Raw genomic sequence first — 14,468 nt, forward strand, 5'->3', positions numbered from 1 at the left:
TTCCCCGCCCACGTGGACAGGAAGTAATGTGCGTTTGTGCCGCGCTCAAAGTAATGGCTATTTGGTTGGGCGCGGTGGATTCCGCCTTTCTTGATTGTCTCTGTTGGTGGGAAGGAAGAGAAGGAGGAGGAGGATGATGGTGCGTGTATCCAGGTGGTTGATTTTTGGAAAGTAGCGGATCGAGCCATTCCACTTGCTGTGCGAGCGAGGATCCATGAGGCGTGCAGGATAGAGAGGCGGTTTTGGATCCATTCTTTGCGGGTTTCGTGGGTTTCTTCGAGGGTGGGATTGGGTTTTTGAGGATTGGGAGATGGAGATGGAGATGGATCTGGAGGTTGAGTGTGAGCCTGAGTATGGATCAGCCCCCGCAATGGAAGATGATTGTATTCTCCCCGCTGCAATGCCGGATAAAGATATTTCTCTCTGCCCAAGTGCAAAGAGACAAGTGACCATGAGTCGAACGGGAAGGCCCAGACGTGCTTGCTTAGGTTGCATCCTCCGCACGGCATCGGGCAGCGGGCGTATCCTTCTGTGCAGTCCCATGGGAAGAGCAGTTGATGGGGGTACAGGGGTCGAGAGAAGGAGGACTAGTCGGTGGAATAGTGGGTTAGGGAGTCGATGAGGTTGGAGGAGGGGGAGGTGGAGGGTTGGATGAGGAATTCTTGGATGTGGCCCGGAGGGATGTCGTGTTTGGTTCTTGGGATTGGAGTTGGAGTTTGAGTCAAGGGGTGTTGGTTGGGTTGGGGAGGAGGGGTGTAGAAGCTGATTAGGTAGAGGGGATTAGTGTTGGTGTCAGGGTTCTTGGGAGGTCCGTTGACTAAAGGAGTGAAGAGAGTTGGGTCAAGCAGGGAGGTACAGAAGGAGTGACAGGTGTTGCTTGTCGGGTTCCATGTTAGTGTGGTTGATGGGTTGAGAAGCTGAGATGCGATGCTAGACAGGTAGACTCTCACGCGCGGGAGAAGGAGATCCTGGAGTTGGTCGAGGATTCGAGAGATGCGCGAGTCGAGGTCTTGTTGTAAATCTGATTCTGAGGAAGCAGTGGCCGATTGACTCGCCTCTACCACGAGCTTGAGGATTTCCAGCTCCTGATCCTGCTTGGACCTAACGAGACCTGAGAACGGCACGCCAACCACTTGCTTCATCATGGTTTTGTATCGCTTGGGCTGGCTAACTAGCCGGTTTGATTGCTGCCAGAGAAGTCTCTCTGGAGTTCCATCTACCATGAGAGCAGGCTGGCTCGCTGCGTGCTCAAAACGCTCATGGAACACAGGCGGGTTCCTTAGGGTTATCAGGGCACCTGACTTGGTACTACTGCCGATCAGGTCTGTATCCAAGATAGAAAGAAAAAAAGAGCTCACCTTTCCACACCGTTTTCGATAACCAATGGCCCAACTCTCAACGCCATATGCTCATCCCCGAATGGGTTGTTCTCGGTGCGATGGCGAAAAAATGCTGGAATATCGTCTTCTGCCGGAGGGCCTGCCGTGTGATCCATGTCTCTCAGATGTCCCGTCCCTACTTGACTCGCATTATTCTTTCTGTCTGCTTTCCCCAGCTTTATCGACTTCACTCGCTCGATCATTCGCCCCACAGAGCCCGACTCCGAGCCTTGAGGCTTCATCCCTATGCTAGAAAGCAAGCCGCGGTATTTCGCATGAGAGACCATACCAGCTAGATCCAACAGAGGGCAGCGGTCCTTGCCGGACGTGATATGTCGATCGTTGGGGTTAAGAGGGAACAGCGAGCGCGAACGACCAGACGAATCGAAATGCGGGACGGATTCGCACTTGCAAAGTCGTCCGCTGGTCGACGTGTCGATGGCGTGCAAGACGGAGTGTTTGTGGACTTTGACGAAGGCAGGATCGCTGTAGTGTTGGGCCCAGTAGCAATCGGAGCAGATAGTGTAGGGCTTTGGTACGAATGGTTGTCTGGCGAACATGCTGTCGTAGATGATGGCGTTGCAGGCGGAGCAGTGTAGAGGATGAAATTCGGGCTGGGAGTGTTCGTTGATTGTGAGTGTGACTGGTCTAAAGTTAGTTTTCTTGAGGGCGATAGATAGGGAGATGGACATGCGTTGAGGTATCCCTGGTCTTGGCCTTGACTTGTCTCGAGGGGGTCGATATTCGGTGATTTTGTCGATGTCCAGGAACCCTGGAATTGATATGAGCAAGTGAACTAAACATCGAAAAGAGAATAACTTACCAGCAGATTGCAGTAACATGGCTGCTCGCAGCTCGAGACCTTCGAGTTGGGGAAGATCTATTCTATCAGCAGTCACACTCTCATCTGTGGTATAGAATAAATGACTTACTCTCGATTTCGGCCCTAACCTCTCCTCTAATTCTCATGGAATTTCTCTCTGCCTTATTATCCAGAAATGCCTGTTTGAGCGCATACTCGGATTTATGATCCTGCCCTAAAATAGCAGATGGTTTATCTGCATCTTCGCGACGCCTTCTCTTCCCTGTTCCTTTGTTAGCTGTAAATCCCTTGGCACTGACCTGAAGACACAGGTGTAAAAAGAGACACACCATAGCGAAGCGCAAACTCCCTACTCTCCTGACAAACCTGGTCGATGAACGTATCGAAACCATATATAAAATCGTCCGTTTCGTCTGGAATGCTGATATATGAATATTCAGGCCGTCGCCATACGCGAAGAGTTTGGATGATATTTTTCAGTTCGCGTTCAACACCTGCCCAGTAGAGTTTCTCTAATTCGACCAGAAGATAAGATTCGCCCGGTCCGACGAGTTCCCAAGGGAGGTCGGGACCAGGGGTGAGTATATCCTGAGGGGGCGGATGAGGCCGCGACTTGAATCTCGACATTGCGATTTATTTTCGCTTCTGCTCATCTACCATCGAGGAGGGCTCTGAGGTATAGACCAGGCATTTAGTACTGCTTGGACTTTCGCTCAACCATATACGTCCGAACAAAGGACCAGGAAACAGGGCTGGATGACAGTGAGGCGAACACAATTATATGAACAGTTGCTGCGCAATATTCGTATTTGCCCAGGGGTAGTAATCAATGCCAATGCATGGTGTATAATCATCGAGCGAGCTCTGCGTCATAGCCTCGTCCCCCCTCCCAGCGCATCTCGTATTGAGGGTCACCGAGCACCGTGACTAGCGCCGATAGGGACTGGCTCCGCGGGTATGCGGATGTCTCTAAAGAACTGCTCGTCAATTTTATCCCGTTTGGACAGTTGCCTCGGTAAAAGGATTGATTCCAAGTTGGAGCCTTGCCTTATCACGCACGTTATCTGTCTCCCTAGCATTTAGCTCAAGTGCCGGTTAGCTGGTATGAACTGATCATAGGGTCGTTATTCAGGTACGAGACCCACCGGTTCGACTTTATCTTGGAGAACGACTCGACGATGCATAACAGTCTTATGCATCTTAGGGCTTCCGCCTCACCCGGAAATCCCCCGTTTTGCCCTGTCAGATTGCCAACGAGGCACCACCTCGTATTCATTATCGAGTCATGAGGCCGGGTGAGGCTTAGTTTATTCTGTAGTTGGATCATATCATCTCAGTTTCTGCTCCCATCCCCGTGCTAGATCTAGATAACTCTAACCTGTAATTTCCCACTCCCTCACCACAACCAAGTCACAGACAGAAAGCCATGCCAACCTCATCACTCACTGCCCTCCATCGAGCCAGCAACCTCCAGATAATGAATATAAAATCTCATCCCTCATCCGACTACGATAGAACATACCTTAAATCCGAAAGCCCCGCAATCCCCTCGCCAGTCCTCTTTGATTCGCTCTCTACAGATACCTTCCCCAATTCAACTTCTTTACCTACCATCAGTGAATGCGCCGTGCAACTAGAGCTCCTACAAGTTTTCAATGCCCTCAGGCTGCGCGTTCTATCCTGTAATGACCTCGACGAAACCTTCGGTATCAAGCCGGATAAGCGCACTGTATATCGCAGGCGATGGTCTAGCGTCCAGAGGCGATATGTTATTGAACCGCACCACCTGCGCGACCTGGGATTTGCAAAACGGCGCCTGGAGAAATGGCCGCATTATCTGGGTCTGGCGGTGACTCGTTTCAAGGTGTGGGTGACGATAGCGGAGAAGTCGGTGCTGGAGTCGGACGGTGGGATATTGACAGCTTTGCCTCCTCTGGGTAGGTTATAGTCTTTATTCTAGTTCGAACTGCCTCGAAGTTGGGTGCTGATGAACGACAGACGTGCTCATGGTCTGGCATGCCTTCCTGTTAAATCCGCGTGATTTCGACACCTATTGCGAAAAGCATCAGCTGGATCTTCTACGCAACCTACCTTTTCCATGGCGATTGATTGTGAGTTTACCCTAGTGCAAAGTTATAAGAGACAGCATTGTTAACAGGTTCAGCATGAATCTATCGATCCCCACGATTGGACATACCAGCTCCCCGAGGAGAACGTAGCCAAACTCCAGGCTGCTAACCTCGAGCCAGATCTCCTGAGAACTCTTATCCAAACGGCCAAATCAAACACCCAAGCTAATTTGCTCCTGTCGCGCTTCAGCTGTACGAAAGGCGGCATTATCGAAACATTCAAGATCATCAGACAATACAATAAGAACAAACCGCCCCTTCCACGACCCCAATCATTCCTCGAGAACATTCATTCCAGTGTTATCCAATCTCAAACGCAAGAAAACAAGTCCCTGATTGACCAAATCCAGCGTCAGGTCTTATTCGTCGAGAAGATGGATGCGCATCTATGGATCCGGAGTCCAGCTGTGCGAGGCACGCTGCGACGTGCTATCGAGCGCTATGAGAAGTTCTTGCAGTTACTAAGGCTCTACCCAACTCAGAGTCTGGTACCGACACTGGATGTAGATCTGGTCTGGCATACGCATCAGTGCAGCGCGGGGCGGTATCGAGATGCAATGCTGGAGAGGGTAGGGAGGTTGGTAAACCATGATGATCGAGTGACACAGACTGTTGTGAAGGAGGGTCTGCAGTATACCGGCGAGGTGTTTAGTATGAGGTTCGGTCAGAGGTATCAAGTTTGTTTGTGCTGGGATTGCGAGGCAATTGTAAATGCGGTGGAGGGAATGCAGGAGGAAGAAGGCGAGGAGGGCGATGTTCATGAAATTACGAAGAAGGTTGCAGAGGAGCTGGTGTTCTATCGGGAGGTGGAGGTGGCAAGAAGAAAGGGGAAGGAGCTACCTGTCCGTCGATTAGCATTTTGATGGGGGTACTGCTTATACTTGTTGCTTGGCTGCATTTAGGGCTAATTCGGTTAACGAGAAGATAGTATATCATAACCGGATTGAGAATCCTCGCGCTACACTGCCTCGCTACATCGTTTTGGGGCAACTGAAATACTTCACTAATTACTTCCCACAAGTTTGATGCTCACGATGCCTTGTCTGTATTCGGTACAGAGCTTCACAATTCGTGGATGTGACTCCTCACAATGGTCTCATAGCACATATGAATTGACATGGCCAGTTAGAGAACACCACACTCTAGACGAACCGCGCAACTCGGTATCCACAGCAGGAGTTGACACGCAGCATCGGTCCTTGCGAGCCTGTGCCAATGCTCTTGTGAACTATCTTGAATATTGAACCGAGGGGAAACCTCGAGGAGCCCGGATGCAGGGAGACATCCTTAGTTGTTGTCCCTGTAAAAAGGCATGGCGGTGTGGACGCCCTCGGCGTGTCCGGCTCGATAGAACAAGATGATTAGAGGAACCGCAGGTATATCTCCGATTATATATTGTGGTTACACAAGAGGAATAACCAATATGTTGTCTTCAGTAGTGTATGTATGTCCTGTTGGCGGGCTTGCCACCAATACACATAAACCGGCACTGTCAGCGCGGGCCCGAGTTCGAGGAGCGCTATTAATAATAGCTCAATGCTTTCAAGTGGTCGTACTATGAACTGATTTCGTCACCGCCGTTCCACATCTTGTGAGACCCGCTGGGTTGCGTCTGGATTACGCCTCGCATATGCTCCCAGTGCATCACGGCTTGGGCGTGGATGGCGCAGCTCAGCGTCAGCAGGGCAGCATTGATGGGATGGACTGGGTTGGTCGAGCCGTGTGGAGTATGCACGCTTAATATGAGAACTAGTGTATATGAGCGTCAGCCTCAACTTGCATGAACGGTGAGTCAGTTATTTCGGTATCTGCAAAGCGCTCAATTGGTCTATACTCTGATCCACGTGTCAACACTTTGGAAGCGGTCTCTCGAAACATAGCCATTACAGGCAGCGATAAATATGGGCAGCGCATCCTGTTCGTTATGGCCACTCAAAGTCCTCCAGTCGACAATCAACACTCCCGGGCCCGAAAACCACTCCTTAGCGTGAACAGGCCAACTCTATTGAGTCGTTGTGTATCCTGTTTGTCTCGCCATATATCTTTAGTGAAGTCGAAAAAGCGAAATCCAGAATCCATTAACACCATGTCCGGATTACCAACCGGTGAGCCTATCTCAGCTTGATTGAGGAAATTCGTCGACCCGGAAAGAGCTAAATATCTTATTGAATAGAAATACCAAGAGAGCAGCCTTCCCCAGGGAGCATCGCCCAAGTAAGGCATGTCGAATATCTGGAGTCGGACTTCTCACCAAACCAGAGAACAAATGACAATATCTCCTCGCCCGGCGGAAGTGGTCACTCGCCTGATGACTCTCCCTCCCAAGCCCGCGCAATGAGCCCCAGTGACGATGGTGACAACAGCTCAGCCATTGGCGGCGATCCTCCAACCCCCAACGCACCCCGGAACGCCAACAATGTCGAGCCCAGAATCGCGGGTGTTTCGGGCAGTGGAACTGAGACATGGGATGAGGATAACACTGTCAGCGGGAAGCCTTCTTCTCCTCTCGTATACGCTACAGTCGACGGATCAGCGGCCATCGGCTCTCAATTTGACGTCCCCAGCCCTCCTGTAGGCAGCTCCTCCCCTCCGATACGGCCTCCTTCCTGGAGAGCACGACCGGCCTCCCCCAGTACAGGTAACGGTGTCAGAACTGCTCAGTTCACAGAGCCGCGCCCATCTTTCAGGCCTTTTCGATCAGGACGAGAAGTGAGGTCTCCAACGCCGCTGGCAAGGGGCGCCCGTCTCGGTTCTCGGGGCTTTCAGACCGGAATTGGTAGGTCACAGGACTGGAACGGATCTCTCAATCATGCTGGAAGAGGGAGGTCTGATCTCGCGAGTTTCGTCCAGGGGATAAAGCCTGAATTTGCCTTGGTGCTAAATGGCGGGCTCCCCAACGGCGTCGTCACCCTGAAGGAGGCCCAGCAAGGAATGAAAAACCAGCGATTGAGAATCATGCCGCATCGGGCCAGTCGGTCAGATCGGATCTTGCATCGCGCAGATGGATTGGCGGAAGTCGTCGATGAATTCATTTCGAGCCTTCGATCGGCGGATCCCGCGGTGGCCGATTGCTCGACTATCATGTTCACCTCGTTCAAACATCTTACCCTTGTAAGTGCCCTTTCAAGCATAACCAGTGGCGGTGAAGCGGTGACTAACGCTTATCATATCGGTAGTTAATTTCTAGGCGGTCCAACTCGGCTGTACTCGAGGAGGCATTCATCGCGTTGGACCAAGTGGCATTGATATTGAAGCATTTCGCCCAGCACATGCACTGTTCTTCAAGGATTATCTCCGATATCTCTATTCAGGCCCTTATATTGCTAGTCAAGCTTGATCTAGAAATTTTAAAGACTGTCAAGAGTAAGTTAGGAAGCATTGATAACTCATCCGAATCGATGAAGTGTGAGATTGACTCCTGATAATAACAGATACGAGGTCCTCGGCGGCAATTGAATTTGGGCCACCATTCGAAATTCACCTGAAGGAATTTCTTCAAATCGAGGACAAGTTCTCTACCGAAGTCTGGCGGGTCACTATCGAGCGCTCCCAATTTGGCGACAGTAAGTGTTCTTGTACGAGTCCTTCATAGTAACATTTTGTTAATGATGAGGCTACAGTCCAGGGTACCAGTGTTGAGACCATTCGTAGCTGGTTGTCTGTCGAGGAGAGAAATGAACAGATAACGAAATTTCATGGCTTCTCCTCTATAGCCTCCCCAGGAACAGAGCTGCCCCTCAGATGGCTGTCTGACCTAACGACTAAGTTCTGGCAGAGCAGTGATTCCATGCTGTTCATCACTGGGGAAGCTGGGTGTGGCAAGAGTACGTTTATTAAGTCGACCGTGGATCGCTCAAAGGCTCGCTATTCGCGAGGGGCAAAGGTCCTATTCTTCAGCATTGGTATGTGAAAGGTTTTCTTTCCGATTGAGTCCTAGGGCATCCTGGCTGACATCGTCATAGAGCCATCCCTGCGTGGGCGTCGGACTTCTACCGACCTCGTCAAGAGCCTTCTGCTTCAACTGTTTGACCGGAGCGTCGGTGACGCTTCCTTCTTCAAGTCCCTCCACGATGTGTACTTCAACCGTGGGGATGACGAGGAAAGGCGCCTATGGTCGATCTTGCAGCAGCAGGCTTTCAGGTTAATGACCAAGAGTCCGGGCGAAGAGCTACTGCTCGTCATCGACGGGCTAGACAAAATTGAAGGTGACAAAGTTCAAGTACGTACTTTGCTGCACGATGTGGTCAAGAAACATCAGTCTCATCGCTGCATCATTTTTTCTCGCCCTGTCTTCGATGGAAACCACAGCCCCGACTGCGTTCACTACGAGATCACTTCCAATGTGCTCAGAGATGACATCCGCTACTTAGTGAAGACACGTATCGAGAAGATTTCCTGGTTGAGAAACAATGTTGGGTTCATCCAGCTGGTGACAGAGCGAGCTCTTCAATTAGGCTCCTTGATCACGGCCCATCTCCTCGTCAGTTTGTTAGAGTCCCAGGAGAGCTACCGAGAAGCCATCATCGTCTTGAAGTCGATTCCCACTACGCCTCTCGGTTTGATTGATTTCATGATCATGCGGGTGAATTTTGAAGAGCCCCTGGTTAAGAACCTCCTCACTTGGCTGCTCGTTTCTGAACGCGTCATGGCACAGGGTGAAATCGAAACTATGCTTGACCCGCGGTTTATAGCTGGATCATTCAATATCCATGCCAGCGAGTTTCTCCATACATCATGTGCCTCTCTGATCGAGATTCAAGAAGGGCTGGTGCAGTTCATTCATCCTCTGATCAAGGAGCGTTTCCTTCAACTGGGTCGGGAATCGATTATCCCACTTAGCCCACGGTCGGCTCATCAGGTTGCTCTCTGGCGCTGCTTGGAATATATCAAGCATCGATTACCCGATATTCCCGAGATAAATCTTACATTGGCCGAGCCAGATATTCGGGATCAGCAAATATCTCATGTTTCCAATGATACCCTTCTCGAGTACTCAATTCTACATTATATGAAACACTACGATGAAGGCCGCTGGGAGACAACTTCTGATTTCCGCCGTGCATATCTTGATTCACCCCTACTAGCACAATGCGAGCGTTACTACTGGGGATTAAACTTCGATGGAGCCATCCTCGAGCAGAGGCATTTCCTTGCTCTTAATTTCCGTCGAGCAGTGTTTGGGGGACGCAGTCTCTCTATCGTGCAAAATCTTATCACACTGTCTACGCTCTACCAGACTCCTGAACACCGTGGGAGAACTTTGGCCTATCTTAATGAGGCATGGAGTCTAGCAATCAAGTTGATGGGCCGCGATGCGTCAATCTGCCGGGACCTCGCCTTGAAATACAGCGAGATTTACATTGGTGGTCCCGGAATAAAGGTTGATGTGGATCCCTCCGAGGAACTGCTTGAGTAAGTCGTCTCTTTCCGCAGTGGTATGGCGTGATACTAATTGCAACCAGGTTCGTCTGGGACGTTGAACGGACAAGGTTTGGCCCAATGAGCGAACAAGCTATCGTCCAGGTGAACATTCTTATCATGCTTTACAAATCCAAGGAGAGGCACGATCAAGTGGCAAGCCTGCAGTACCACTTGTATGAGATGTCTGCTCAGGCATATGGTAGATCTGACAACCGGACCATAAGCTACGCCAGTAGTCTTGTCGATGTGCTGATTGCTCTCGGCAACTACCACGAGGCCAGTATAGTATGCAAAGATCTATTTCAAGCCATGGGTGACGATGTCAGTGGCTGGGATTCATGTCGACGTGAGATATTCTTCCGCTTAATCGACTGCTACGAGAGTCAGGGACAGCATATCCAAGCTCAAGAAGTTCTTCGCAGCTCATGGGAGAAGCAAGATAAGGTCTGCTTTACTAGTGGAAGTCTAGAAGCGCGTTTAACTTTTGTCCAAACGACTACGCGGTTGGGGAGATTGCTCATAAATGATGCCAAACTCAACGAAGCCAGCGATATCGTGACTGAGCTCTACGAGGTCCTCAAGAGAGACTCATCTTTCTTTGACCAGGATACACTACATGAGCTCCTGTCTCTCATTGACTCCTATATCCAGAATGGTCTCTTTTCCCCGGTCAATCCAATTCTTGTTGAATTAAGATCGATCTGTTGTGTTGACCTGACCCGGGAGACTTCCATCATGGCAACTCGAGTAAGCATCTTATTGTCGAAGTGTTACCGACATAATGGACGTCATGCAGAGGCGAGAACTTTCGTTGAAGAGCTATTTCGTCGATTCGTAGCCATGGAAATTCTCGACAAGTACTGGATCGATGTGGCTACAGAACTCGTTGACATTGATAAAGGACTGGATGATGGGTTCAATGCCATGCTAACCTGCCAAACTGTGCTTCAGGTCATCTGGCCCAGCCTGCTCATCCGGGACCAGTACAATCTCACAGTTCCCATAGAGAACACGGAGAGTGCGATCAGAATGGCTCTGGTGTTCGCTAATCTAGTTGTCACCCAAAAGCCCTTGCCTGAGGCAGAAGACATTCTGCGGTTCATCTTTCAATCGTTCCGCGACTCTGACAACGTGAAGGATGGCTATATCTTCGAAGTAGTGGACTTGTATACTGAAGTTCTTCACAGAACAGGACGAGTCCACGAGGCGATCAGCGTTTTGCAGGAACTTCGCTCCAGGTTTCGCGAGAACTACGGGACACGCGATCAGTACAACTGCATTTCGTCCAAGCTGATAACTCTGTTCCAAATGACAGACATCCAAAATGTGTCCGAAAGCATTCTAATTCAATTCATAGAAAGCTTTGAGGATGGCGAGGGAATCAGCCAGTCAACCTACATCGACGCCGTGCTGGTTCTGATCAAATTTTACGAAGCGCACGGAAGATCCGCCGAATTGCGTTCCTGGTATGGGCGAATCTGGAACTTTATCACCCTTTATCACCGTTCTGGTCATTCCGGCGATATCACTGAAAAGCAAATATTCGAGGCCCTCCACGGGTACTCCACCTTCCTCCTTTCTCGCAATCAGCCCGCGGAGGCTATCAGAATCAACCAACACTTACGCACGTTCATATCCCGCGGCAGCACTTGGGCAATCGTTGCAGACTATGAATTGGCCAAATGCTTCGAGCAAACCCAAGATTATTCGGCTGCGGTGAATATCTACGAGGATGTTTGCAGAACTGGCGACGAGATATCTGACGCGGAGGAGATTATAAACATTACACAGTGCGCCACTGACCGGCTTTTGTGTCTCTACGCCCGAGATAGCAATCTCATCAGAAAAGCTGAGGAGATGCTGCACCAGAGATGGGAAACAACCAGGCGTATCCAGGGAATATCCCACTCGAAAACAGATGCTTGCTTCCAGAAAATTGCAGACTTCCATTTCCAAGAGCATTTTACTGACAAATCTCTAACGTGGATGGAAGAGTATGTTGTCCAGATTATGATCGAGGAGAACGACGAGAAACGTCTCCTGAACTGGGCCTCAAAGTTCTATGATGCATATTATCGTTTCAATGTCGTTGATCCTGGGTTGAAGCTGGTGCGCGACCTGCGCGTCGCGCGTGCATTCGTGAGTAACTCTGCCAATGACTTCGTTCAACGTATTGGCCAGTCCAGAATCTTACTCATCGATCGTCGGTCATTCGTTTTGGTCAATGCCTTGGAGAAGCTCCTGAAGGGTGAGCCCCAGCCTCTTGTGCTTCACGATATCATGCAGGAGGTTTTGAGGGAGAGTGCGCTTTATGAGTCCTGGTCGACTGCCAAGCATATGCAAATTCCCCTAGAGACTCGTTTGGTCATCAGTTCTCGCCTCATGGCCTTTCTCAAAGAGCAGGGGCGCTTGTGGGAGCAGAAGGCTGTGGTTGAGGAAACACTGACGCTATTTCAATCGTACACTCAGTCCAATTCTTCCCTGTCTGAACTCGTGCGACCATTCCTGGAGGAATGGCTTGGGGAACTTCACAGAGGAAATTCGTCTGTTTCGTTTCTCTCCTCTCTCACCGGAATATGCATCGACCTTAACCGCAAACAGCATTATGCAGACTGCCTCGTCTTCACCAAATGGGCCTATGATTGCTTGAAGCTGCGCTCTTGGGGCTCGCAGACCAGGGAATTCTCTCGCATTGGTTTCAGTCTCGTGCGAGAGATCCAAATGGGAACTCCAGCAACTAGTGACCTCAATCAAGCGGAGATGAAGAGTATTGCGGACAAAATCATCGTCGCATTGATCTACCCTGGAGGAAAGCCCGAGAGCGGGGGCCGAATCAACATTGCCGACCTTCAGTTGAACGAAATCAATATTCTGATTCGAATCCTCATTGAAAAGCGTCAGCTGAGCGCCCTGGAAGTAAGTTTCCTCTATTCTCCCCCCTTTATCGCATAATCCACCTCTCCGAAAAAGTACCTTTAGCTAACCCAGGCCCAACCTGCCCAAAAGGAAATCTTCCAATCCCTTTGGGATGCTCGAGTCTGCCTTGACGACTGGCACCTGGGCACCACCATCTCCATCGGCCTGCGTCTCTGTAAAGTGAAGTTCGCGCGTCAGCGTTCTGACGAGGCCCAGGAACTCGTCACCGACATCTTGTACAACCTTCTCGATGTGTATGGAGAGGAATCCTTGAATCCGCTCATCGTTCAGTGCAAGAACCTGTACGCCAGCTTCCTCCGAGCAGAAGGCGACTACAGTAATGCCTTTGAGGTCCATTGGGAGTTGCTGGAGAAGGCAGTAGGCGCATATTCCCACTCTGAGACGCCGTCGCGGCAGGACACCGATACTCAGAACTGGGGGGCGACCGTGCCGGAGACGAAAAGCGATGTAATGTTTGAGCAGCTCCGCTTCCTGAAGTCCACCTATGAATTGAACGGGGGCTGGGAAGGCCTGGGGGAAGAATACTACATGCCTTTGTTGGAAGCGGCATATGATTTGGGGGCCCGTTCCACAGCGCCAGAACGTTGGAAGTCCGTCGTCCAGGAACCATCCACATGGGTACCGAGGCAGACAGAGGAGTCCATTGCAGAGAACGTGCTCGGCCGTCCGGAGCAGCCCGACAACTGGACGATTCCTGAAACTATGGAAGGAGATCCACTGCCATCGACTCGGAATCATGGACATGATGGGGATTATTACGGGGGGAATGCGCTGTGATGATGCTTTTTGGCCATCCTGATGCAAACGGAAGAAGATTTGAGAGACGAGCAATGTCGAAAGACCCTTTTTATTTCCCTATGTTTCTATGTGTACATACCCCTTGTCAATCGTTTAGTATTTCATTTCAAATTATGTATGAATACATGTCAAAGACTCAAAGTTTGTTGATCAATTCCATCCCCATAAAGAAACATGCGTATATTTGGGAGCAACAAGGCGAACATATCGTGACATGTTGTACATTATCTACAAGATCATGGCCTACAATGAGCCGGTGAGAGGCTACATAGCATGACCTACGGGTCTTTTCGAAGAAGTTAAAAGGCAATTAAATAGCGACTGACGGATCACATGAAGTAACTTCTCGTGATTTCATATGATGAACGTCTTTAAACCCCAAATCCCGCGACAACTTGACTCCATCCCTTGCAAGCAGTAGATACGTCATGATCAGCACTAAGCTTGCCAGAAGATTATCGGCGGTAGGGATGGCCATGTTACTTCGATCTACACATTTCAGTATATTTCCGACTATGTCTCACTTAGTTCACTGCACGGAAACCGTATCCAAAATGGATTCGGATAACAACACATCTACAAATCCGCCATCAACAGAGCCCAGCGATGATACATAATCTCACGAATATGCCCTCTTCGGATCTACTACACATGAGTGCCTCTTCGTGGTATCGGCGGCCTTCGCGAATGCGCAGACATCCGTGTTCCAGGGTGCCACCGACATAATCACCGCTAGAATCGGCGACGACCTCAACATGACCTCTGCTGAGATTGCCTGGTTTACAGCTAGTGCGGCGTAAGTGACAGGCTCAGTTAATCTTGGCTAGCGTGCGGAAAATCTTCATCCTATCAATGACTGGATACTACTTCGGCTGAGCAAGGTGATGAAATGACGGCTTAGTGCAATTTTCATTAATATTGAAGATCATAGCAATCACAAAACACAAATAAGAGGGTTACAACTGCATCCTCACCCTCTGT

General features: G+C 50.0%; 3 protein-coding genes across 3 annotated transcripts; 2 read left to right on the forward strand and 1 right to left on the reverse strand.

The window, feature by feature from the left end:
* Positions 1-587: 587 nt before the first annotated feature.
* On the reverse strand, positions 588-2,829 carry LDX57_001358 (uncharacterized protein; the record flags this gene model as incomplete). Its single annotated transcript, XM_046082999.1, has 5 exons — positions 588-1,308; positions 1,359-2,022; positions 2,074-2,259; positions 2,312-2,464; positions 2,532-2,829. 5 exons carry the CDS (start codon positions 2,827-2,829, stop codon positions 588-590), a joined length of 2,022 nt encoding a protein of 673 aa, XP_045938956.1.
* A 669-nt stretch (positions 2,830-3,498) lies between these two features.
* Positions 3,499-5,385, forward strand: LDX57_001359 (uncharacterized protein). Its single transcript, XM_046083000.1, has 3 exons — positions 3,499-4,139; positions 4,201-4,313; positions 4,367-5,385. Exons 1-3 carry the CDS (start codon positions 3,629-3,631, stop codon positions 5,192-5,194), a joined length of 1,452 nt encoding a protein of 483 aa, XP_045938957.1. The 5' UTR covers positions 3,499-3,628; the 3' UTR covers positions 5,195-5,385.
* Positions 5,386-6,417: 1,032 nt separating this feature from the next.
* LDX57_001360 (uncharacterized protein) lies at positions 6,418-13,572 on the forward strand (the record flags this gene model as incomplete). The annotated part of the gene is made up of 8 exons (XM_046083001.1): positions 6,418-6,436; positions 6,505-7,442; positions 7,508-7,694; positions 7,763-7,894; positions 7,952-8,233; positions 8,294-9,743; positions 9,794-12,668; positions 12,759-13,572. The coding sequence occupies 8 exons, from the start codon at positions 6,418-6,420 to the stop codon at positions 13,464-13,466; spliced, it is 6,591 nt and encodes a 2,196-aa protein (XP_045938958.1). The 3' UTR covers positions 13,467-13,572.
* Between the last annotated feature and the right edge of the window lie 896 nt (positions 13,573-14,468).

Source organism: Aspergillus melleus, assembly GCF_016097325.1.
Source record: "Aspergillus melleus strain CBS 546.65 chromosome Unknown contig1, whole genome shotgun sequence".
Taxonomy (NCBI): Eukaryota; Fungi; Ascomycota; class Eurotiomycetes; order Eurotiales; family Aspergillaceae; genus Aspergillus; species Aspergillus melleus.

Coding starts and splice junctions, on each gene's coding strand:
- LDX57_001359 (XM_046083000.1), top strand. CDS start 3,629: ATGCCAACCTCATCACTCACTGCCCTCCATCGAGCCAGCAACCTCCAG. Junction 4,140..4,200: donor GACAGCTTTGCCTCCTCTGG/GTAGGTTATAGT, acceptor GATGAACGACAG/ACGTGCTCATGGTCTGGCAT. Junction 4,314..4,366: donor CTTTTCCATGGCGATTGATT/GTGAGTTTACCC, acceptor TAACAGGTTCAG/CATGAATCTATCGATCCCCA.